Source organism: Candida parapsilosis, contig 006372 (assembly GCF_000182765.1).
Source record: "Candida parapsilosis strain CDC317 annotated contig 006372".
NCBI lineage: Eukaryota > Fungi > Ascomycota > Pichiomycetes > Serinales > Debaryomycetaceae > Lodderomyces > Lodderomyces parapsilosis.
The window spans coordinates 836,517-860,035 of NW_023503283.1; the positions used below are offsets into that span (position 1 = coordinate 836,517).

General features: G+C 38.2%; 9 protein-coding genes across 9 annotated transcripts, besides 1 other annotated feature; 5 read left to right on the forward strand and 4 right to left on the reverse strand. All coding sequences in view use genetic code 12, as the record gives it.

Annotated features, from left to right (window-relative positions):
- Positions 1-54: 54 nt before the first annotated feature.
- On the reverse strand, positions 55-4,173 carry CPAR2_403810 (tRNA (guanosine(18)-2'-O)-methyltransferase; the record flags this gene model as incomplete). The annotated part of the gene is made up of 1 exon (XM_036811287.1): positions 55-4,173. One exon carries the CDS (start codon positions 4,171-4,173, stop codon positions 55-57), a length of 4,119 nt encoding a protein of 1,372 aa, XP_036667740.1.
- A 1,988-nt stretch (positions 4,174-6,161) lies between these two features.
- CPAR2_403820 (uncharacterized protein) lies at positions 6,162-7,883 on the forward strand (the record flags this gene model as incomplete). Its single annotated transcript, XM_036811288.1, has 1 exon — positions 6,162-7,883. The coding sequence occupies one exon, from the start codon at positions 6,162-6,164 to the stop codon at positions 7,881-7,883; it is 1,722 nt and encodes a 573-aa protein (XP_036667741.1).
- Positions 7,884-8,765: 882 nt separating this feature from the next.
- RBT7 (Rbt7p) lies at positions 8,766-9,734 on the forward strand (the record flags this gene model as incomplete). The annotated part of the gene is made up of 1 exon (XM_036811290.1): positions 8,766-9,734. The coding sequence occupies one exon, from the start codon at positions 8,766-8,768 to the stop codon at positions 9,732-9,734; it is 969 nt and encodes a 322-aa protein (XP_036667742.1).
- Positions 9,735-10,452: 718 nt separating this feature from the next.
- Positions 10,453-15,714, forward strand: CPAR2_403840 (aminophospholipid-translocating P4-type ATPase; the record flags this gene model as incomplete). Its single annotated transcript, XM_036811291.1, has 1 exon — positions 10,453-15,714. The coding sequence occupies one exon, from the start codon at positions 10,453-10,455 to the stop codon at positions 15,712-15,714; it is 5,262 nt and encodes a 1,753-aa protein (XP_036667743.1).
- A 114-nt stretch (positions 15,715-15,828) lies between these two features.
- Positions 15,829-15,922, reverse strand: a tRNA (tRNA-Ser).
- A 721-nt stretch (positions 15,923-16,643) lies between these two features.
- On the reverse strand, positions 16,644-18,872 carry CPAR2_403850 (uncharacterized protein; the record flags this gene model as incomplete). Its single annotated transcript, XM_036811292.1, has 1 exon — positions 16,644-18,872. One exon carries the CDS (start codon positions 18,870-18,872, stop codon positions 16,644-16,646), a length of 2,229 nt encoding a protein of 742 aa, XP_036667744.1.
- Positions 18,873-19,266: 394 nt separating this feature from the next.
- Positions 19,267-19,686, reverse strand: CPAR2_403860 (uncharacterized protein; the record flags this gene model as incomplete). The annotated part of the gene is made up of 1 exon (XM_036811293.1): positions 19,267-19,686. One exon carries the CDS (start codon positions 19,684-19,686, stop codon positions 19,267-19,269), a length of 420 nt encoding a protein of 139 aa, XP_036667745.1.
- An 823-nt stretch (positions 19,687-20,509) lies between these two features.
- CPAR2_403870 (uncharacterized protein) lies at positions 20,510-20,809 on the forward strand (the record flags this gene model as incomplete). The annotated part of the gene is made up of 1 exon (XM_036811294.1): positions 20,510-20,809. One exon carries the CDS (start codon positions 20,510-20,512, stop codon positions 20,807-20,809), a length of 300 nt encoding a protein of 99 aa, XP_036667746.1.
- A 398-nt stretch (positions 20,810-21,207) lies between these two features.
- Positions 21,208-21,570, forward strand: CPAR2_403880 (uncharacterized protein; the record flags this gene model as incomplete). Its single annotated transcript, XM_036811295.1, has 1 exon — positions 21,208-21,570. One exon carries the CDS (start codon positions 21,208-21,210, stop codon positions 21,568-21,570), a length of 363 nt encoding a protein of 120 aa, XP_036667747.1.
- A 241-nt stretch (positions 21,571-21,811) lies between these two features.
- On the reverse strand, positions 21,812-23,386 carry CPAR2_403890 (uncharacterized protein; the record flags this gene model as incomplete). The annotated part of the gene is made up of 1 exon (XM_036811296.1): positions 21,812-23,386. One exon carries the CDS (start codon positions 23,384-23,386, stop codon positions 21,812-21,814), a length of 1,575 nt encoding a protein of 524 aa, XP_036667748.1.
- Between the last annotated feature and the right edge of the window lie 133 nt (positions 23,387-23,519).

A 23,519-nucleotide genomic window follows, 5' to 3' on the forward strand; every position in this document is an offset into this window, starting at 1 on the left:
AGTTCTATGTTCTATTTGGATAAAAATAAACGTATTTACGCTCTTTCCTCACCTTTAACAGTGTTGCGAGGAATACGCATGAACAATTATTGCTGTTGCTGTTTGAATATTCATTGATCTAACAATACCAACTTGTTTGATCTCCACACAAAAATCAAGTTCGGCTAATAAATCCCCTGGTATACCTTCTCTTTCTCTACCTAACAAGATCAATGACTTTTGAGGAAACTTCAAATCATTGTTTAACTCCACTGACTGATCAGTTTGTTCGAGCCCAATCAAAGTATACCCTTCCTTCTTTTTCTCTAATAAATAGTCTCTAATATTTTCTGGTATAACTTCAATCATTGGCATCCATTGATCAGCAGTAACTGCAACGTTTTTGAATTGTGGATGCTTGCTTATTGACATGTCATGAATTGTTAATAATCCAGCTCCCAATACATCACTTAATCGGCAAATACCACCCAAATTTGGAGGTTTATCGACAAGCGATGCAACCACAATTAGATCACTCCGCATGAGCTCCTTGCTAACACTGGTGTTGTTATCCACATCCATTATTGCATTCCATGCACCACTTTTTGTTTGTAAGGGCTGTGATTGAGTTACGGACTCGATAGGGGAAATTATTGGTTTCTTTTTCATGAGTTGTTGTGCAGTCCAAATATCCTTCTCGTCATGGCCAACTGGATGCCTCAAATGAGCAATTTGTGATTGTGATAAATTCTCCTTAAATTGTGCTTCAGTTATGAAATCAATATCATCTCGGTCGGTTAAACGTAGTACAATTCCTCCAGCCAATGCCACCAAAGTCAAGTCATTGACAATATCCCAAAGCAATGCATCACCACTCCTGAATTGACCAAATGAGTCTGAAGTTGTGGCTGAGTGGTGCAAATTGGCAATTATGCTCTTGACGTTAGCATCTATTGGTAAATCTTTCTTGGAGATTTCATTTTGAATGGAAAGGACTAAAGATAGTGAAAAATGACGAATCAATTTCTTCAGTGAAGTTGCTCCTGGGACAACAATGTTGATAAATTTCGTCAAGACTTCACCTTCTTTAGTTGAATCAAATTTGCAAATCATGAGAAACAAAATTCGTAAATAAGATGTTGCAACTGCTGGTTTCAAATTACTCATGTTGGTTGTCAACTCATCAAAAATTCTCTTCGTCCATTCTTCATTATGAAGCAAATTGTACGCAAGAATCCATTCAATATACATTCTCACTAATGGACTTGGCTCGGTTGATATACGCTGAAGAACAAGATCAAAATCAATCTCAATCTTGTCAACAAGTGAGTTCAAAATCGTGTAAAGTTGTAAACGATTCCATTCCTCAAAACTATCAGTAGTACGAAGTGGATTGAAAAGGGAATACTTATCTTCATTTTTAACAATGTAATTGTAGATACTTTGCGCAAAATCAGTGGATTGAATCGAATTGAATATGGCCATGAGGTTAACCCTTGAACTCACTTCTTCCGGTCCATATGCGTCTTGGTAGATGTTGGATGGCGTATTTAATGACACCTGCTTGTCGTATATATCCGCCAAAACCTCAACCACCTTGAAATACGACGTCTTTGCTTGATAAACCAAGAACCCACTGACCAAAACTTCGGGCAACCATTCTAGTTTTTCAAATTGCTCTTGGTTGGATAGCTGAGCATTTACTAAAGCTTGAGTGAGTGCTGGTAATAAACTACGTCTTGTCCTCGAATGTTCCAATACTGATAAGCACAATAACCTCAACTGTGATGCAGATTCGTGATGGTAAATGATTTGTGGATGCAATAATGTTTTTATTATGGAAAGCTGCAAATCCCTTTGGCTTAGATGCAATCTACCCGATTCAACTACTCCGAACCATAATTGAGAAAGGAAACCAACAATTTCAATATCTTGGTGCACCTCTGATGATGTTTCAAGATGGTGTTGAATCAACTTTACCATGGCATAGTTTCCGCTATAACTGGAAGAGCTAGAATCAAACGTGTTGAAAGCAGCTGGGAAAAATGTGGAATTTTTTTGAAAGCTGGTTTGTAATGTAGTGTAGTATTCTCCATCAATCCTGTCCTTGATCTTGTAAAAAAATTTATCCATTTTAGTCATTTCATCGGTATTTGTTAGCAAGTTATTCTTGAGATTAACTAGAACCTTTGGATCTTCAAATTGAAAATTGGAATTTAAAAAGACGTTATTAAAAAGTTTCATCTTGAAGTAAACATTGCTTAGGGTTGTTAAATCTTTTGATTGCAAGTCTTTCTCAATTTGAGACCACAATTGAAGGATCTTGTCGTGTGGTGGTATTGCAAAATCAAACTCTGTATAGTCGGCATTAGAGAGGCACTCCACAACAGCAATATCGTCCAGATTTACCAATTCCTGTAGCTCCTCAGCAATCGACTTTAGTGTAGCTTTTCTAAAGCCGGATTCTAACAACTTGGCCAATAACAACGGTTCTGTTTTTGACAAATAAAATGTCTGACTTGAGATATTGAGTAATGACACTTTCAAATCAACAGTGTCACTACGTTCAAGAAACTCCTCCAATCCCTCATCATCCGCAATGTAATTCTCAAAAAGACTCAAGTTTTCACGCAACAATGTAAATCCATTGAATTTAATGAACTTGTTCAATAATTGTAGAAATTTGTGCAAGTCTGGCTTGAAATTAAGCAACAAACGCAAATTTAATGTTTGACTATATGTTTCGAGTAATGCACCCTCTGATTTTATTTCAAAGAGTTCCAATAATGGCAAATCATGAACCCCGTATTGCAAGACTTTCTTCTCTCGCAACCCTTCGACCAATCCATTCATTATCAAAATTCTTGTAGGAGAAAAGTTGTGTTTGAAATCGGCACAAACACGTAAGATAGATGCAGCAACAGCTTGCATATCTCTTTCGTCCTTCAAGTTTTTCACCATGTTGGTGATCAAATCTTTCAATTGGTAAGCAAAAGGGCACTGGACTTTCCCGTTAATTACCTTCACATTCATATTAGCGGCAACCATCAAGTTAGTCAAAAAAGATTTCTCCAAGATAGGTAATGCGTCTTTGATGAGGTACAAATTTTGCAAAGGTATCGACAATAACAATCTAATGATGAGCTTTCTAACTGAGTCAATGGTTGCAGTAAACCCAGTTGATAATAAACACCAGCCCCATGATGGTTTGATCAACGAATTGGGGGATATCAATCCGGTAATGTCGATGAATCCTGCTTCAGCTTGATGGAGTGATGTGTCAATCGCCAAAATTTCATAAAGAGTGACGTATCTTGCCCATTCATTCAAATAAGCCCCAGTTTGACTCTTTTCCCATTTGATAAAATCATTGTTGAAATCACTATTGATGGATTTGATTGACAACTGTAGAATGGATGCAGAAAATTTCCTATGTTCATGAATAGTACTTGTTAAGCCCGATTGAAGAACAGCCCAGTACTTGTTTGTTTGCAAGAAACTTTGGTAATCGGTATTGTTCTGTAAGTCATTGCTACTATTGAGATACCTCAACCAAAGCGTGAGTGCTGATGATTGCTGGTATGATGACTCTGACGACTCTAATGTGAGTATGACTTTCCAAATCAAGTCAAACTGATTTGGATCATTCAGCAACAACTTGATTCGCCATCTCAACAAATTCAGTGCCTCATTTGATACCGGTTTCTCATCAATTCCCAACAATAACAAAAGTAAATGATCTATGAGGAGAATTGATTCATGAGTTTGTTTTTGAAATATCTTGCTCAATAAAGCAAATAAAACATTTAAGTCCACTTCGGAAATATCACGGTCCTCTTTTATATCACCCTTTAAGTTGAAAGACTGATAATAAGTCAATCCAAAATCAGATTTGTGTTTGTGGATGTATAGTTGAGTAAAATGCGTAGCTTGATCAAGTATTTGATCCTCCAATTTGGGCAATGCATTGATTAACTTGGACATGGAGTCAATGTATTCTCTATCAAGTAAATGTTGGTGACAGTACTCTGATAGAACTGCAAGACTCTTGTCGTTAATCTCCACTTCGTGCAAGAGTTCCACCAAAATATCCACATCGTCGTCATTGTTAGTTAAGTTCGTAGAAAGATTGTCGATAATTTCCAATTGTTTATCTTGACCAATGTATTTGCTGATCAAAGATGCAGAACTCATGACTTATAGTAGAGGAATTAGTATCCGTTGATACTAGGTTATATAGCGAATGTTGTTGCTAAAAAGTTGGTTGTAAAAATCAAGACTCTCTATTAGAGAATAAGAAAAAAATAAAATAAAACGTGATGCGCATCGAAGGAAAATCCTGCGCTACCGAATGATCTAGACATAAGTTTGTTTGAATACAAGGTGATGATTCACCACATTGTCACTAAAAACGAATTCTCTGAGAATTGCTTTGTTGGTGAGTTAAGATTGCTGTTAAAACATTCGCAGCTGCTTTGTGCTGGACATCATTATGTCTTTATCGAAACCCTTTTACTTAAAGCGAATGTGGCCCTCGATGTAGGATCACAGAACAGATGCAGCAAATCTAACAGGATGAGATTTGATAAATTTTAATGATTGTAAATTGCGCTACACGACGGTGTTGATGAATAAAAAAATGTAATTTTGAAAGAACTACCCTAAGCTGGACTCAATGACGCAATAAACAAAATAGTTCCAGCCACTGCTTAACTCAAATGTATCCCAAATTGTGGGGGAGGGACGATTGCTGGTGTGTGCGGTTCCCTTATGTGTAAGTAAATGACGACGATTTCGCCATTGTGATTGCATGAACGGCGTTTTAGCATTTCGCAAACTGCAAATAATGCAAGAGGGAACAAAGGTCACGATGTTTACGATAGTGCAATAAATACGAGATTTCAAAATGAAAGAACTAGTGGATCTGTAGATCATCTTTGAGTTGTGAGCAACCCCCGCTTCTTTTTTCCTTTCCTCCCCTTAATAAAGGAGGTCTCAATCAATTCGCTTTAATTACCACCCTAGTGTTTAAAGTAAAGTTAAGCGATCTTTCTCTCTTTTAGAGAAAAAAAAAAAAAAAAAAAAAGAAAACAGAAAAGAAAAGAAAAGAAATTGGAGTTTGTTATAGCGAGATTATGATACGTTTTCAATTTTTGTATTACTTCATTCGGTAAGTGGGGCGTAATTTCTCTAATACTTCTACTTTTGTGTAGCAATTGACAATTTTTCGGAGTTTTTTGCTAAAAACGCCGTACACTTCATTTAATATAGGGAAAACTTTATACTTTAATTTCTTTCGTGGAAGCTTATGTTGAACTGTGATATGCTAAAGCCAAAGCCTCTTGTTAAGGGCTATACCTGGATAGGTAGATATATACACTGCTGCTTAACATCTTTAAATAAGCATTAAACTCATCTCAGGTTCACTAATACCTTTGAAGAGCTTGCCATTCAGAGGCGTTTAAGGTTTCTTAAGATCATTGTCTACATAGTGAAATAGAAATAGTTGAGATAGCTACTAAAAAAAAAAAACGTTTGGTTAGTGTTGTTTCTTTTTTCAATTTGAATATGATCATTGTAACATTGGAAGTGATCCTCTTCATAACATAGCACAAGATGCCTTTACCTTACTTTACATATCCGTTCCAGTAGTGCTCAAATGTGGGGAGTAAAAAAGAAAGCTCGAGCAGTATCTGTATCTCTGCTTAAAATATCAAGTATTTTCAACTCGCTTGTTTACACCCGGATTAGTTTTCCTCTTCAGTCATCGGATCAACCACTGAGGCGTGTTTATGTTTGATGACTCTTCCTGAAGGTCGCTTTTATTATCACTCTGGTAAAGTATTCGATAAGTTTTGGAATTTTAAAGAGAGATAGATAACATATATCTACACAATTTTTTCAATTATTGATAACCAATTTTGTGTCTCTATTACATGTTTTCTTTTTGTTCAATAAAGAGAGGGAGAGGAGGAGGAAGGGGACAAAACGAGATGTTTTGTATTACAGATACCACATAAACATCTTTGTTACTCTTGTTTTATCTATTAGCTGACTAGTAACGGAAACAGAAACCATTTCACAATCAAATTCTTTGTCATATATAATGCACTAACATTTCCCTTCCACATTGTCCTTCACTGATAATACTCCAATTCCAAACATCGACACAGTAATTAATAATGGGTCTCAAGGATAATTTGGAAAAAATTGGCGTTACCCGGAAACAGATCTATCGTGGATCGTCAGCATCATTAAATATAGCCATATCCAATTCGCAAATTGTTGAAGTTGATGAAAAAACCGGTAAAGTTTTATCACGTACAAATTCCGAAGCAAGTGCCCATACATTTCAACCAGAAACACTAGAAAGAGGTTTAAAATCAAGGCATGCACAATTGATTGCTATTGGTGGTGCTATTGGTACTGGATTATTTGTTGGATCAAGTACAGCTTTAGTCACTTGTGGACCAGCTTCACTTTTTCTTTCTTATGTTATCATGTCCTCGGTGGTTTACTTTGTCATGCAAATGTTGGCCGAAATGACAATTTTTTTACCGGTACCAGGAAATGGTCCGTTGGCATTCATTAACGATTGTTTATCTCCATCTTTTGGATTTGCATTTGGTTGGAACTACTGGTATGCTTTTAGTGTATTGGTGGGGGCTGAAGTCACTGCAGCTGCAGTTGTTATTGAATATTGGACCAAATCCGTGAGTACAGCGGTGTGGATTACCATCTTGTTGGCATTAATCATAATTATGAATATGACCTCGGTTAAATTCTTTGGTGAAGCTGAGTTTTGGTTTGCTTCGATAAAAATTATTGCCTTGGTGGGGTTGATTATCTTGAGTATTGTGTTGTTCTTTGGTGGAGGACCGAACCATGACAGATTGGGGTTCAGGTACTGGAAACATTCACCATTCAAAGAGCATCTTACTGGAGGCTCTACAGGAAGATTCTTAGGTTTGTGGACTGCTATCATCAAGTCAGGTTTCTCATACATTACATCACCAGAATTAGTATCTACCACCATGGGAGAAACTGTTGCTCCAAGATACAATGGTGCTAAAGCATCTCGTCGTTTTATTTGGCGTTTAATCTTTTTCTATGCTTTGGGTACTTTGAGTATAAGTGTCATCGTTAGCTCCAACGATAAGCAATTGTTTGGTGGTGCTTCTGATGCATCCGGCAGTGCATTCACTGTTGCCATAAAAAATGCTGGTATAAAGGGGCTTAACCATGTTATTAATGCTGTTATTTTAACATCAGCCGCATCAGCTGGTAACTCGTTCTTGTACTCGGCATCAAGAGCAATCTTTTCCATGGCTCAAAGAGGTAAAGCACCAAAAATATTCACAACTGTTAACAGATTTGGTGTTCCCTACTATGCTGTTGCCATCTCATCAATTTTTGGATTTTTGGCATACTTGAATGTTTCCTCCTCCTCAGCAAATGTCTTTAACTGGCTTACAAACATTTCCACCATTTCTGGATTCTTGGCTTGGTTAGCTTTAGGGTTCACTTATCTCCGTTGGAGGAAAGCCATTGCTTTCCATGGTCTTAGTGGTAGAGTTCCATACAAATCGAAATTGTTACCTTATGGTGCCTACTACGTCATCTTTATGATGTCTATAATCACAATCACCAATGGATATGCCGTGTTTTTTGATTTCAATGGTGCTGATTTTGTTGCTGCTTATGTTACTTTACCCATTGTTATCGGGTTATACGCTGCCCATCGTATTTATGATTATTGGAAGAATGGAACCAAGAGATGGTTGGTTCCTATTGAAGAAATTGACTTGGTAACGAACTTGGACTTGGTTGAAGAAGAGGAACAAAATTATGAGCCTCGTGTTCCAAAGAATTTCTTACAAAGATTTTGGTTCTGGTTAGCCTAAAGAGAAATTGGAGGGTATATGTATTGTATTTTTTAAATAGGGTGATGTGACATTGATGTGATAGCTCAAATGCGTATGGCAATCGTTTATATACATCAAGTTTAATGTGGTAAACTCCGCTTTTACTTCCAGATGCAGATGCGGGGCCATCAGAGTTACACTTTTTTGTACTCTATGTAAAACAGATCGGAAATGGCCGAGTGAGGAAATTTCACCGAGACTTCAAGCGCAACTTCAGCTGCCCATGCTTCATATGCTTAGTGTCATAACAAAAAGTTCTTCAAGTAGGAACTCTTAATTCTCACTTATATGGGTCGCAATGAGTCTGAATTCACAAATATTGTCACATGATGAAATAAAATCAAGGTTTGTCGCATATTTATAGTGCACATGCGCACGTGGTCAACTGCAAATCTACAGACCAAAATTAGTTTCAAGTGAAGTTCATTGTAGATTAATAGAATTTATTGCAGAAGGACGTGCTCTTCAACATCGTAGACAATGCTTGGTTACTTCACCCAAGGAAAAATTTTAGGTAAATCGCTCTTGACAAACAAGACTGTAGTCATCTGAATGAAATGAAAATATTCGTCCTTAAATTGATTGGCCCCAAATTATTGTGTCATAAATTTGAAACTCAATTTTGATGTAAATGCAATTTCAATTTCAAATTAATCAAGGCCCATGTGGCAAATCGTATTGTTCCAAAGAACAATAAAGCTTTCATTGTTATTGTCGTAATTACCTTTCCGGTCTGTAATTTGTTAGAACGGCATCAAAAAAATTGAGGTATAAGAAGAGCATGAAATTCACCATGAATTTTCTTCACCATGACTTTCAACTCCATCTAGCTTTACATCATCAAAATATATCTCCACCGCAATGTTGGCTGTTCCAATTGCTTTAGCTTTTGGGTTACAAGTTGTTGCTGCTACACCTTACTCGGCACCGTACTTTGGTAAATTCTTCCACGGTCAAAGAATTTCTGGTGACTCTTCATCTGATGGTAATAACTACCCAGTTCAGGATTGTTCCAGCTTTATTGAAAACACTCCTGATTCCTGGTCTTGTCACAACACTTCGGTCATTTCATCTGACAGCCAATGTTGCTTCGAGGATTATGGTATATTGTTACAAACCCAATTTTGGGATTTCAACACCACTTTGTTGGATGTTGCAGTCAACGGTTCAACTCAAGAAGTGCTTGATGCTGAGATCAGAAGCAAGATTGAAACATTTGATGACGACATCAAGTCAACCTTCACCATTCATGGGTTATGGAATGATCTTTGTAATGGATCGTACAATCAGTACTGTCAACCTGATTGGGAAGTTGACAATGCCAAGGACAATCTTACTTATCTCATTGGTGAAAAGTTTGACAAACCAGAGTTGTTGAAAATAATGCAAAAATATTGGATCAATACTCTCAAGTCAAACGTTGAAGATCAGGCTAGTATAGCATTGTGGGAACACGAGTATAACAAACATGGTACTTGTATGAACACATTACTGCCATCTTGTTTTGTTGGTGACTATCAAGAGTTCGAAAATGCAGTCAATTTTTTTGAAAAGACAGTTGAGATATGGTCACAACTTGACACTTTCCAGTTCTTAGCAAGTGCGGGAATATATCCAACTGTGACAAGGCAATACAAGTTGGGTGATATTGAAGCTGCTTTGCAAAAGGCACATGGTGCATCTGTCTATGTTGGTTGCTTGAATGAGTCCATCAGTGAAATTTGGTATTATCATAATTTGCAAGGAAGCGTCTTGACAGGAACATATAAACCAATTGATTCCTTGGCAAATAGTACCTGTAAGGAAGATGTTTGGTACCTTCCCAAGTAGTCTTGGTGAAAATCGAAAAAAGTCTTTTTGTTTTAGTTTAGTTCTTTCGTTTAAGATGGTATAACACTTTGTTTAGTTGTATAGCTGTTTATACAAAAGTTGCAGAATAAAAAGTAGTTTACAACGTATACAGACCCTCTTACTGTATATATTTCCTTACAAGGAGCACAGCTGTGTGATGGATGGCTTTGCAATCCTTTGATTGGTTGCCACGTGATTCCCCTTATCTCTTTTCTAGCCACAAAAAAAAAAGGTTAAAAGGTTAAAAAAGATGAGTGGCTTAGACAACTACTACAACCACAACTTGGGCCTTTTATTTCATTTAAGTTTTGAGGACTGAAGTGTGCACTTCAAGAAGTGATAGATCTTCTTTTGTAAATACTTTTGCTCTGTTGTTGTGCCTTGTATTCTACAAACATAATACATTGATGGTGTATTACTATTGTATTGTTTTCTAAACAAAAAAAGGATCTCATTTTTCTCCTTAAATAATTAAAAAAAAAAAAATTGTACACCATAACATATAATCAACCAAAAACACACAAATATCATTTTTTTTAATCAACAATACCACCATCTATCACCTGATACTACGATACAAGAGAAACCTTGTGCACGCTCGCTATCATTGTCGCATTTACTTTTATTACATGTCTTTTTCTTAATCCCTACTGTTGTTGTTCTTGAACGTGTTCACAAATTTTGATTTTCATCACAAATGATTGAGGAAAGCTCAAGCTCTAAGGAACACAATGATGGAGGGGAAAACACTAATGACAGTTATATGCCTTCATCACAACCTAACTCACCACAGCAACCGAAAGATGACATGGATAATGTGGCAACCCACGCTTCCGTTCAAGAAGCTAACTCTGTTGACAACAGCGGCAACAACAACAACAACAACAACAACAACAACAACAACACTCTTTCTGTGCCTAATCCATCACACACTAGACGAAAACGTGGCTTGTCTTTGAGATCACAGTTGTTCAACAAGGCGTTCAACTTGCATCAAGAGAAATCATTACCAGACAATATTGATCAAACAACTACTGCAACCAAACCATTAGACAACATTGAACTTCAACCAATATCAACTCGTCTACATACAGCACCGCCTCAAATTAATGTAGATGAATCACCAGACCCATTACCAGTATATGAGTCATCATCTTCCTTTGCCAATAAATACGAGCCTTATAATGTGTTGGAATCTCATTTAACTAAATCAACCACCCACTTGACCATAGATAGCAAACGATCAAGTATCAGTTCATCATCGTTTTTGTCAAAGCGACAGCGGTTGCACAATACTTCACAAAATAGGTTTTGGAGACGACTAAACAAATTAAAGAATAAACTTTTGGGTGTTAAAGTTTCGCAATCAACAGAATGTGGAAGAATAATTCCCCTTTCCGTGAATCCAAATGGGGTTAATGATTACTACCAAGATGAATATTACTGCCCCAAATCAAAATCATACATCGATGAAAGGACTAATGATCCTTATATCAACAATCTCATCACCTCGTCAAAGTACACTGTTTATTCTTTTCTCCCAAAACAGTTACGAGCACAATTTTCCAAAATTGCAAACTGTTATTTCATGGTGGTTGCTATAATGCAAATGATCCCTGGTTGGTCAACTACGGGACAATATACCACGATTATACCATTGTGTATTTTCATGTCCATTTCAATGGCAAGAGAAGGGTTTGACGATTGGAAGAGACATGGTCATGACAAGGAGGAAAATAGTAAGCTCACTACTGTGATTAGAGAAGACGAAGAGTTGAGCAATTTCGATACCCATTCCATCAACACCATTTTGACTGAAACAATATCAGTGGTCCCAGGACGTGTCTCTAATTCAGCTGCTGGCTTGCCTAGTTTGTCAGCAAACTCTTCCCTATCTGATTTGGAAGATTCGCTCTCTTCTTCTGAAAACTTACTGTTTACCAATGCTGACGCCATGCGAAGGTACAATTTGAAAGAAATGTCTACAAAGTGGAAAAATGTCAAAGTTGGAGATATTGTTAAAATTAGCGAAAACGAGTGGTTTCCAGCTGATGTAATATTGATTGCAACAAGCGGAGACGATTTACAAGAAGCTTTTGTTGAAACTATGGCGTTGGATGGTGAAACGAATATGAAGTCGAAATTCCCACATCCGGAAATATCCAAAAGAGCCCGGACTGCTCCTGGGTTGAAAAATCTATACACATTGATCACTACTGAAGATCCCAACATTGATTTATACAACTTTGAGGCGTCATTTTACATGAATGAACAAGTGTATCCCTTGGGTCCTGAAAATGTTGTTTATCGTGGAAGTATATTGAGAAACACAGAATCAGTTCTAGGAATTGTTGTATTCACTGGAGAAGAGACAAAAATTAGAATGAACAATATAAAAAACCCAAGGACCAAAGCGCCAAAGTTGCAAAAGAACATCAACTATATCGTCATTTTCATGGTTTTGGTTGTGGTGATGTTGTCTGCATTCTCAACAATGGCACAACGTCTCAAGTATAATCAAAACAAAAGCAAGGCTTGGTATCTTTACGAAGAAGATGCTGGTGTGGCCGCCACATTGATGGGATTTATCATTATGTACAATACGTTGATCCCATTATCGCTTTATGTTACCATGGAGATTATCAAGGTGATGCAATTGTGTTTTTTGCAATTTGATATTGATATGTACGACCCAAAAACGAATACTCCAGCTGATGCCAAGACTGCCACCATTTTGGAAGAATTGGGACAAGTGTCATACATCTTTAGTGACAAAACAGGTACTCTCACTGATAACAAAATGATATTCAGAAAGCTTAGTGTTTGTGGTGTGAGTTGGTTACATGATTTAGACCTTATGGTCAGTGAGCGGGAGAATCCAGGTGACCAAGATGTGGTCAGTTTGGTGCAAAGACAAAGCATGCATATTCCCAAACTGCCAAGCCAGCAAGGCCAAAATTGTGCTGGTGCCAACAACGCAAACAACAGATTTAGCACCACTTCAATTGTGCGCGAAAGTATCGATATAAGGCAGTCAGGCTTAAGTGCGAAAACATGGGTTTCCACAGCGCAGCCGCATAAAGTTCAAGATACCTTAAACACATTGCAATTAATTAGACATTTGCAAACGTATCCACAAACACTATTTTCACGCAGGGCTAAATTTTTTCTATTGTCACTTGCATTGTGCAATACTTGTTCCCCAATCAAGCAAGCGCAAAAGAAATTCAAAATCAGTGACTCGTGCTCTTCGTTGGAGGAAATATCTGATATAGACGATGATGCATCAATTACTTATCAATCTACATCTCCGGATGAAATTGCGTTGGTCCAAGCAGCGAGAGATTTGGGATACGTTATATTTGATCGTCAATCCGACAAATTAAAAATTAGGACTTACCCTGAAGGTTTTGATAATGATCCAGTGGTAGAAGAGTATCAAGTTTTGGATGTGATTGAGTTTTCATCTGCTCGAAAGAGGATGTCAGTAGTTGTGAAGTTTCCTGATGGCAGGCTTGCCCTTATTTGTAAAGGGGCCGATAATGTTATTTTAGAGCACTTGAGGAACTCAAAACTTGCACAAGAGAAGGCTAGGGATATATCTATACAATCGACAGAGCGTAAAATGCAGGAAGCAGATGTGGTGTTGCAATCGAGGTTTTCACAAGATTTGGAGTCAAGAAAATCTGGGTTTTCCTTAAGACAAAGCTTAAATTTGGGTGAACCACGGATGAATACTATTGACAATGCATTGATGGGGCTAGATGAGGAAGAGGAAGAGGAACTAGCAAGTATTGCCAACCAGGCTAGGAAGTCGTTGCATCTACAACAAGCTAAAAAGTATAGTTTGGAAGATGAAGATGTCTCCCCCAACGAACAACAAACGAATACAGGAGGATTCCACTTACAATCAATCCCAAGCGATAAACTTGTGCTCAATGACGAATTTGTAATTGAGAAAACTTTGGAGCATATCGAGGAGTTTTCAATTGAGGGGTTGCGTACGTTGCTTTATTCGTTCAAGTGGTTGACCGAAAGGGAGTTTAACGAGTGGCACACTGAATATGCTGATGCTAAAACCTCGTTGAAAGATCGTGCTCAATTGGTTGAAGACGTAGGAGGTAAAATTGAGATGAACCTTGAATTGTTGGGCGCAACTGCCATCGAAGATAAACTTCAGGATGGAGTTAGTGAGGCGATAGTCAAACTCCGTAGAGCTGGGATAAAAATGTGGATGCTTACAGGAGACAAGAGAGAAACCGCAATCAACATTGGTTATTCATGTCGACTTATAAAGGATTACTCCTCTGTAACCATATTGTCTATTGATGAGGGAAAACAAGCAGTTGCGGATAAAATCACATCATTTTTGAAAGATATACAAGGTGGGAAAATTGCTCATAGTGTCCTTGTCATAGATGGTGGAACTTTGACGGAAATTGAAAACGACACTCGATTGCTGTCTCGATTCTTTGAGCTTTGTGTTGAGGTCGATTCGACTGTGTGTTGCAGAGCCTCGCCAAGTCAAAAGGCAAACATGGTTAGCTCTGTTCGATCATTGAGGAAAAGGGCAGTGACTTTGGCTATAGGAGATGGTGCAAATGACATTGCAATGATTCAAAGCGCAGACATTGGTGTTGGAATTACTGGAAGAGAAGGTTTACAAGCAGCAAGATCTGCAGACTATGCAATTGCGCAATTCCGCTTCTTGCTTAAACTTTTGTTGGTGAATGGGCGCTACAATTATGTGAGGACATCCAAGTTTGTGTTGTGCACATTTTACAAAGAGCTTTTATTCTACTTGACTCAATGCATTTATCAAAGAAACACTTTGTTCTCAGGATCATCCATGTACGAGAGTTGGTCGTTGTCCATGTTCAATACCTTGTTCACTTCGTTGCCAGTTCTTTGTATTGGAATGTTTGATAAAGACTTGAAACCAGCTACTTTGATTGCTGTACCCGAGCTTTATTCCAAAGGACGCTTGTATCAAGCATTCAATCTTCGAGTATTTCTTTCTTGGATGATTTTGGCAACACTTCAGAGTGTCGGGGTCGAGTTTTTGGCATTGTACATTTGGGGTTTCACTGGGTTGAGAGATAACACTACATTTGCTTTGGGATCCTTGGTATTTTCAGTCTTGGTAATCATTATCAATGCCAAGTGTACCTTGATGGAAATGCAAAATAGACAATGGCTTGCATTTGCGTCATTTATAATTTCAGTCGGTGGGTTGGCTGTGTGGAATGTATTGATTATGTTTCTTTACCGACTGAAAGAATCCACCATATTCTTTGTGTCCTATGGACTAACGACTTGGGGTTTGGATCAAAGTTGGTGGGCAGCATTACTACTTTTGGTGACTGTGCCTTTATTCTTTGACATTTTGATCAAAGTGTTTAAGTTTATGTTTAGTCCAAGTGATGACCAAATCTTCCAAGTATACGAGAAAGATATGAAATGGAGAAAATTGTTTGAACAGTCTGCATACAAGGAGTTATTTCAGGGCTGGATGTTTCCTCGTGATCCATCAACTACAAAGACCCATATTTTCAAACTTTTGAGCAAAATTGGCATCCATATTGATTTGAAACCAGACAAAAACATTGAATTAGCAGATAATGAAGAAGATGAAATTTACAGCCAGTCTGCACTCAATAGGAAGAGAGCAGGTACCAATCCAATGGATCACGAACTTCCTGCTAGTGGCGATGGTGTTGGTGTCTATGCCAATGACCTACAACCACACGATGTTGTTGATGCTGATGGTTATGAGATTTTACCCAGTGGGAAGAGAGTAAAGGTCAAAACTCGAAAGGAAAGAAGTTGGTCACTTCCCAAGGCTCTTAGAATCAAGAAGAGGAAGTCTCTGATGGATCTGGATGAAGATGTTAATGCAATCATTGACAATCGGTTGAAAAATTTGCGTGATGAGGAAGAAGGTAGACAGCAGGATTAAAAACAATAAACGCCCTTATGATTTTAAGTATATGTAGACTTTTCTGTGATTGGAGTAAACTGTATGAACGTGTTGGTAACTAGAAAATCACAGAAAACAAAAAGAAAAAAATATCGACAACTGCAGGACTCGAACCTACGCGGGCAGAGCCCAAAAGATACCTTGAAATTATTCAAGTCTTTCTCCTTAACCACTCGGACAAGTTGCCAACTGAGCTAGAGAGCTCTTTTGTTAAGCATGTTTGCTCCAGTAAAAGTCTCTAACTCAAACTATTTTACCTTTGTGCCATTGTTCTTGTCAAAGAAAACGTCTAATAGCTGTCGTAAATTATTATCCAAAAACACAATCATGTTGTAGAAGCCTAAATCCAAAGGACTCACAATGACAAAGCTGACTTCTTGAACTTTCGAACAGTCTGGTCTCAACATTGCCAAGATTTTGCAAGCAATTTGAAAAAAAAAAAATAACATGGTTCTCGAGAAGATTTATCTTAAAGAAAAAAATATGAAGTAATAATCTTCAGTATATATATATGACTCTTTTAGACCAAACGCGAATGATTAAGATTCTGTCAAAAGCTTTACTATCTTGTAAATGTGGTGTAAGGAAATTTGAAAATCCTCTTATGAGGGATTTTATCAACATCTTTTGGAAAATGGTTGATAACCTTGATAATCTTAGGTGGTTTGATACTTTGTAAATTATGCGTGTGCGGTTTGTGTTTGTACCGAGGAGAGAGACTAAAATTTTGCACCCAAATGAGAGAATTGTGCACTTGTACACGTCCCCTAAACGACAATTGAAATCTACTTCAATTCTTACCACCCTAGAAAGAGTTAGTTGAGAAGTATAATAAATTACATGCAACTGAAGCTGTCTCTCAACACAATAGGAGAAAATCATTCACTATATAAAAAACTTTCTCCGATTCAAATACAACCTATGTTTTGAAGAGCAAATTTATTCAGTCGGTCAGCATTGAATATCCCCCACTGTGTCTCCCATTTTTGATTGCCAGTCCAAAAAATCTCCTTCCATGGCTCATCGTATGCCTCAAAAAAGTAGTACTCGATTGGTAATTCCCTCATTGTGCATAAAAAAGTACTGAGAAATATCTTTAAACTCGACATTCCAGCTTGTGCGTAGCGATAACGACCGCCTCCACTTGGCCACCCAATTTCTGTGATAACAATAGGGGTACCTATATTTTCATTATGAGGCAAAATCTGAAGATCAAGAAAGCGTAACATCCAATGAGTAGCATCTTCAACAGAAACACCCCCGAAAAAGGGTTGTATATTTGCTCCAACAACGTCACAATTTCTCAACAACTCCAGGTCAATCAAAGATCCCACCTCTGATGTACCTACAGGAATATCGTCAATTTTCATAACTTGTAGGAACCTTTTGGCATCCTGAATGTACTCAATCAACTCCTTTTTTGTTTTGTCTCCTCTGAATAGCACCTCGTTTCCAATGAATATAGAATTTACCACTCTGGCAGGATCCAGATGCTTTGCAACAACTTTTTTCATCATGTCCATTTGTTGCTTGTTTAGGGTATCGTTCTTACCAATCCACACCCCCATTGCCACTGTCATGTTTAGGTTCATGTGATCGATCGCCTCTAGTATCAACTCAGCTTGGTCACATTGCATACCATATGTTCTTATACGTGTCGTGATCGTTGATATCTTTGCCAAATCAAGCATGGCGTCCCGTTTACTAAATTGACATTGTGGCTCCATTGCTTTGTTCGGTGAGTAAGCAATCCCATGAAACATAACATTCGAGACTCCTTTCATTAAATCGGTTACCTCATTGTCGTTTTTAGTATCGTAGCTTAACCCATCAACTGAGTTGGTCAATGCTCCAAAAGATTCCTCTTGCAGCAAATAACTGCTGACCAACTCTCTCAAATGAGGTATATTTCGACCATTACGGAAATAAGAGTTGACAGAATCGCGAGTACCACGCGATAAAATGAAGATAGCAATTAGGAGTCCCGCTAAAATGACACCACCAAATACAGATAATGAAGTAATTGTTGCCACCTTCCGGTGAGAGGGTGAGTGGTCTTTGGATTTTCTACTCACAGAAGTTGGTGGATTGTCACTCTTTACGTTGGTTGGTTTCTCCCCATCATAGTCCATTGAACCGGACACTCTCTTGCTCAATGGCTCTTCACTTTCAATGTTGTTTTGCCCCGAAAGGTTGAAACTCATCAAATCACTGCCATATTTCGATTTCACACCAGTGCGAGTTCTATTAGTACTATCTGACACTGGAGAATTGACACTTGAGTGATCTCCAATCATCCCCTGACAGTGGGATTGCTCCTCTTTATGCTCCATATCAGGCTTTTTGGTATAAATAACAGTGGCATCACGCCTTTCCTGATTCCTTTCTTTTTCGTCAATATGGAAGTTGGGTACAAAATCAGAGCCAGTGTTGTCGATAAAGTTTGTATTCAAAGATCCACTTGACTTATCAATATCAAGGTTGAGAGCCCCCTGATTTAATGCCATTTTCCTTTTTTCCAATTTGGGCTCTGCACCTATTTTCACGGGCAGAGTTTTGCTCTTCCTTGGTAACAACAGATGGACGTCGTTGCTTATCTCCGGATTTGTGTTTCCAGAAGCTTTGGGTGATAACGCCACTTCCGTAGTTAGCAATTGATTTGAAGCCAAACTCTCGTCTTCCTTTTCGAATCCTTTTGGTGCAATGAAATCATTATCTTTCAGTCTGGACTTTTGCTTCACGGGATCTGCCAAGAAACTTTTAGCCGAGGTCGCTCCTTGAAAAAAGGTCATATTTCTGTGGGTTTGTACTTCACTGATAGGAGCTTTGTAGATTTTATCCACCAAATCTCCCTTGTGTGGTTCCTTTATTTTTTCTTGAATATTGGACAAGGAAGCTTTTGGTGCATCATCAATTGGTGGTTGTTCAGCCACTGGATCCACATCTTGACCATCGCTATCAGCAGGTGCCCCATACTCCATGAAAACATTGAAGGAGGTTGCTCGTGCAATTTTATAAGGATTAACTTTGACCAAATTGGGTGCACCTTCCTCGTTCTGACATGGGGTACGGTTCCTCTTCGGTATGTTAGGTGCGGTGACTGACCTTTTGGATGAGATGCCCTTCTTGTCCTGCATTAGATATAGTTTCTGCGACCTTTAATGTTGAAAGTGAAGAGTGGTTGCAAGATTTGTTAGACACTCAATCTCAATTTTTTCCTACCACTCCTTACTTTTTTCTTCTTTGCAACACATTCAATACACCATCCATATTGTCATACTAGCCACCAGATATGGAGGCAAGATCTTTGCATCAGCACAGTCACAATTGATATCGAATTACTATACCACAATCGTTCGTCGTCCACATCCGCTCTACCGTCAATGGAATTCAGTTCAAGCCTACAACAACATGTTTTGAAAGTGAAAGAAATGTATTTACCCAAGTCTATAAACCACCACACAGCAAGCTCCACAAAGAGTCTTACCTCCAACACAACATTTCACGGAGTCTCAAATACGTATCCATAATTTAGCATTTGCAACAAGAAAATACAAGATTTCCTAGCCAAGTGGCAACCGATGTGACACATCCTTCTCCGTTTTTAGGGCAACAGTCAACCACCCCAAAACATGTGAAGAGTTCGATACAAAATTCAGTACACTCATTGTGCTCTCGCTGATAACCACTATGCCCCGAGAAATCCGACCCAGAACTGGAGGACGAGGTTGACGACGACGATGATGCATTGGTTTTTTGACGATTCAAGTTTTCTGGATTCACTGTACCTGATGGCCACTCCAGCTGTAGTTTGAATGGATCCTTTTCATCCGTGGCTTTGGGTTCGGTTGTAATAGTATTGTTATGTGGCTGATATTTAGGTTGTTGCTCTGGGATATCTTGTGGCTGGGGTGATCCTGACATCTCGTTTAAAGAAATTGATTCTGACATCTCAGTAGTATAAGTTATGGGGTAAAGCTGTACTCAAGCGCAGGTCCAGGTAAGGGTTCAAGGTGAATCAAAAGAAATTGTTACGTCAGAAACGATGTCAAAATTGCGAAAGAAAATTATTTTTTTCTTTTGCCTTTCTTTGTCTTGTTTAGTTTCTTGAAAGGGGGGAGGAGATTTCACATTAGAATGAAGTTACAAGAGCGAGTTGCAACTACGAGTCATTCGAAAACGACAATATATTGCAAAGAGGATTACCAATAACCACAGAGCACCAAGAAACCTGACCGGGAGCTCATTTTGAGAAATTGAAGCTGCTTTTAGGAGTTAGTGTTTGCTAGAAGTTCCTTATTATGCAGTACAACTTGAAAACGCGTTTAATGGAATCGTTTTGATTGCCAAACACCGTTCATTATCTTTCAATTTCCGCTATGAAATACCGATGTGAGAACAGCAGAATCATTTTAAAGTTCCCACGTAATGGTTACGAAGTTCAGCATAGTTTGGCTAGAGGACGTCGGTGTTTTCATCGGTGTGAAGTCCTACTTTTTTATTTTTTTTCTTTCAGTCTTTCCGTTTTTGGGACTATAATTCCGCGTCTGAGATTGTAGCATGCTAAAGCCGTGTCGTGACTACTGTCCCTATAATTCAAAAACAGGACTATAGTACAATCGCAAATCCCGATTTGGGATAATGAAGACCAATTTGGTATGACTTACGGTAAAAACTTCACGAAGAAACAATCTAGCTATCGAATATGGTGCGTATATAACACTTTGCAATGTATCATTCTATATGTTTTACTAGCTCTCTCAACACTATCGAAATGAGATTTATTACTTTATCATTTGCGACTTTAAGTTTGTTGGTTGAAGTTTCCCACCAATTGGTCTTGAACGAAGGAAAGGAAGGAGGTTACCCGATTGAGCCTGCCGCTGAATCATCAAGATTCGATCCATACTCAAATGTGACTCCATTGAGCAAAAATTCGAGCTCAACTACTGCCAACACCGTGCATAGTTCAACCACACTGATTGAGCCATTGTCTTCTTCCACCTCCAAAGGAGTTGCACCATCTAATAATGTGTTCGTACTTGATTATTGGATAATTTTTCTAATCTTATAGTTTCTTTGAATAAAGAGTATACCTATTGACAGAAGAGAATCTCGTAGATGAAGTTTTTGGAACTACTGTATTAAGCAGAGAGTATTAAAATACCATACGCCGTGCCCATTTCCTAATTCAGACGAAAATTCCGTTCGTATTTTTCAAAGGAAACGTTTCGATGCAGCAGGGCCTAAATGTTTTCGCACCCATGTTTACACGGAGTTAGGAAAGTTAGTCATGATTTTAAAAGTAAACAATAACAAACACCGAAGGTTGTGTCACACGGCTAACAATCAAAACTTTTTGCCACCATAGGTTTCCCCCATGGCAAGCCACGTGTTTATATATAAATTGACTTGATGTTTTCCACAATGAACTTTTGCAAAAAGACCAAACCAACTCAACTTTGAATACTCATGAGGCAATTCACACTAATCAACTTCATTGCTTTGCTTATCGCATCCACCACCTCCTTTGCCATTGTTGCTCCCTTTTTTGGACAGGCTGCAGCTTTCAATTCACTACAAGAGAAGATCTATCAACCGGCTGATATGGCTGGAGAGAACATTGCAAAGACATTTATTGGTGGCGAACCACCTGCTTCGAGAACAAGATGGCAAGAACCAAAAAGCACGTCCGCTGTAATATCAAGTTCAAGTGGTAATGATACAGCAACTGTGTTGAGCACAAGAAGTGATTCGGGTGGTGGCAAGGTCGTGGTACCAACTTGGTTGTCTGAAATTTATCACATAGCAGATACATTTTTTGCTTATATATAGGATCTTAAGTAGCGGAGCTCGATTTGAATTTAACAAAGTGATATTAAATGAAAAACAGCCAGACTTTACGATACACGTAGATCCAAAAACGTGACCACAATGTGGTTTGCTTCAATAGCTTACTAGTGATCTATATATTACAAAGGTTTTTTATCGAATAGATAATACATCTTAGCTCAAATAAATCGGTACTTGGACATGTTGTATTGAAATTATTCTAAAATCTATCATATAACACATTTTACTTTCTCCTTTCATTATCTGGCTTGTCCAAATCCAAGTCTTCTTCAATATCTGGGTCTGCACCATAATCAGCTGCAACCATTTTCAAATTTCTATGAAACTTCTCTGGTCCCAACGCCAAAATGACAACCATTACTGCAAAGACGGCTCCACAGAAAATACACATGACTTTTCCATAATCGAAAACACCAGGAGCAGCACCTGGAATGGGGTATTTCTCACCAAGCTGGGCTTGAATAGTAGCACTACCGGCACTGATCAAATTACCAATTTGGTATGCCAATCCAATCAACAAAGTTCTGTGTGCTTTGTTTACCAACTCCAAAGCGTAAGCTGATGACACACCCCAAGAAGCCATTGTGAATCCAATCAACACAACATAAGCGCCCCAGTTTTTGTCAGCGTTGTAGAAAGACGGATAAACAAAAGCTCCACAGCAAATTGTTGCAATAATGGCTGATAATCTTCTTCCAAAAATTTCGGAAATATTTCCAACACATGCACCACCAACAAGCCCACCAAAATTGGATATGGCTACAATCATAGTTCTCTGACTGATACTGACACCAAATTGATTTGACAACATTGTAACGTACAAATCCTGCGTTCCATGAGCCATGAAATTCCAACCAGCATAAGCAATACAAAGGTAACTGAACAACAACCATTCAGTTTTTAAAGTTGTAACAATAGTTGTGTTGAAGTATTTTTGAAGACCAGTCTTTTTGTTTTGTTGTTTAATCTTTCTCTTCTTTTCCTGCATTTCCAAAAATTCATATGACTCTGGAACCAACAATCTCCATACAATCAAAAGAACACTCAAACCACCACTGAACCAAAACAAACTTCTCCATCCTTCTCCCACCTTATAAGTTGGGGCAAAGACCTTGTACCAAACCAATGCCATAATGTATCCAACACAATAACCTGGTGAAAACAATCCTGACAAAATACTTCTTGCACGTAATGGCTGACTTTCCATTGCAGTCACCATACACACGGGCAACATACTACCCATCAATATTCCGAAAATAGCACGAACTCCAAGGAATTGTTGATATGTTTGCACAAACCCAGTACCAGTTTCAACAAATGTGAACATAATACAAATGGCAATATAACATTTCTTTCTACCAAACTTGTCAGAAGCAATACCAAACAAAATAGCACCAACAGCTCTAAGCATCAAAACCAAAGTAACACCCCAAGTAATATCAGCAACACTTGAGTTCAAAGTGAGGGCAATTTCAGGCAACGCAACGGAAACACAAAAGAAATCCATAGCATCCAAAACCCAACCAAACCATCCCAATCCGTAATAGTTCCAATCTCTCAAAGTCATCTCTTTCAAACCTGGGACAGGATTAAGAAGCTCATACCATCTGTGTTCTGAGTGATAGACAGGCAAATCAAATAGAGTAGTGAGTCTTGTTGCGAAATAGTGTTTGATAACAGGAAGGGTCAACTCGGGTTTCTCATTAAAGATATCATTCTCTGAGTGCAGTTCTTGATCCGATGAACATTCTGAGACGTGAGCAGTCTCTTGTTTTGCGTTGTCTGGTGATGATGACATTGTTGATGTTTCGATGATAAATTGAAAAGAGTTATGCAATTACATGAGCAGATTGCAGACATATAAATAGTCTCTATCGGATGTCAAATAACAAAACACCACCCTGTATATTTCCCCCCCCCCCACTTTTTGA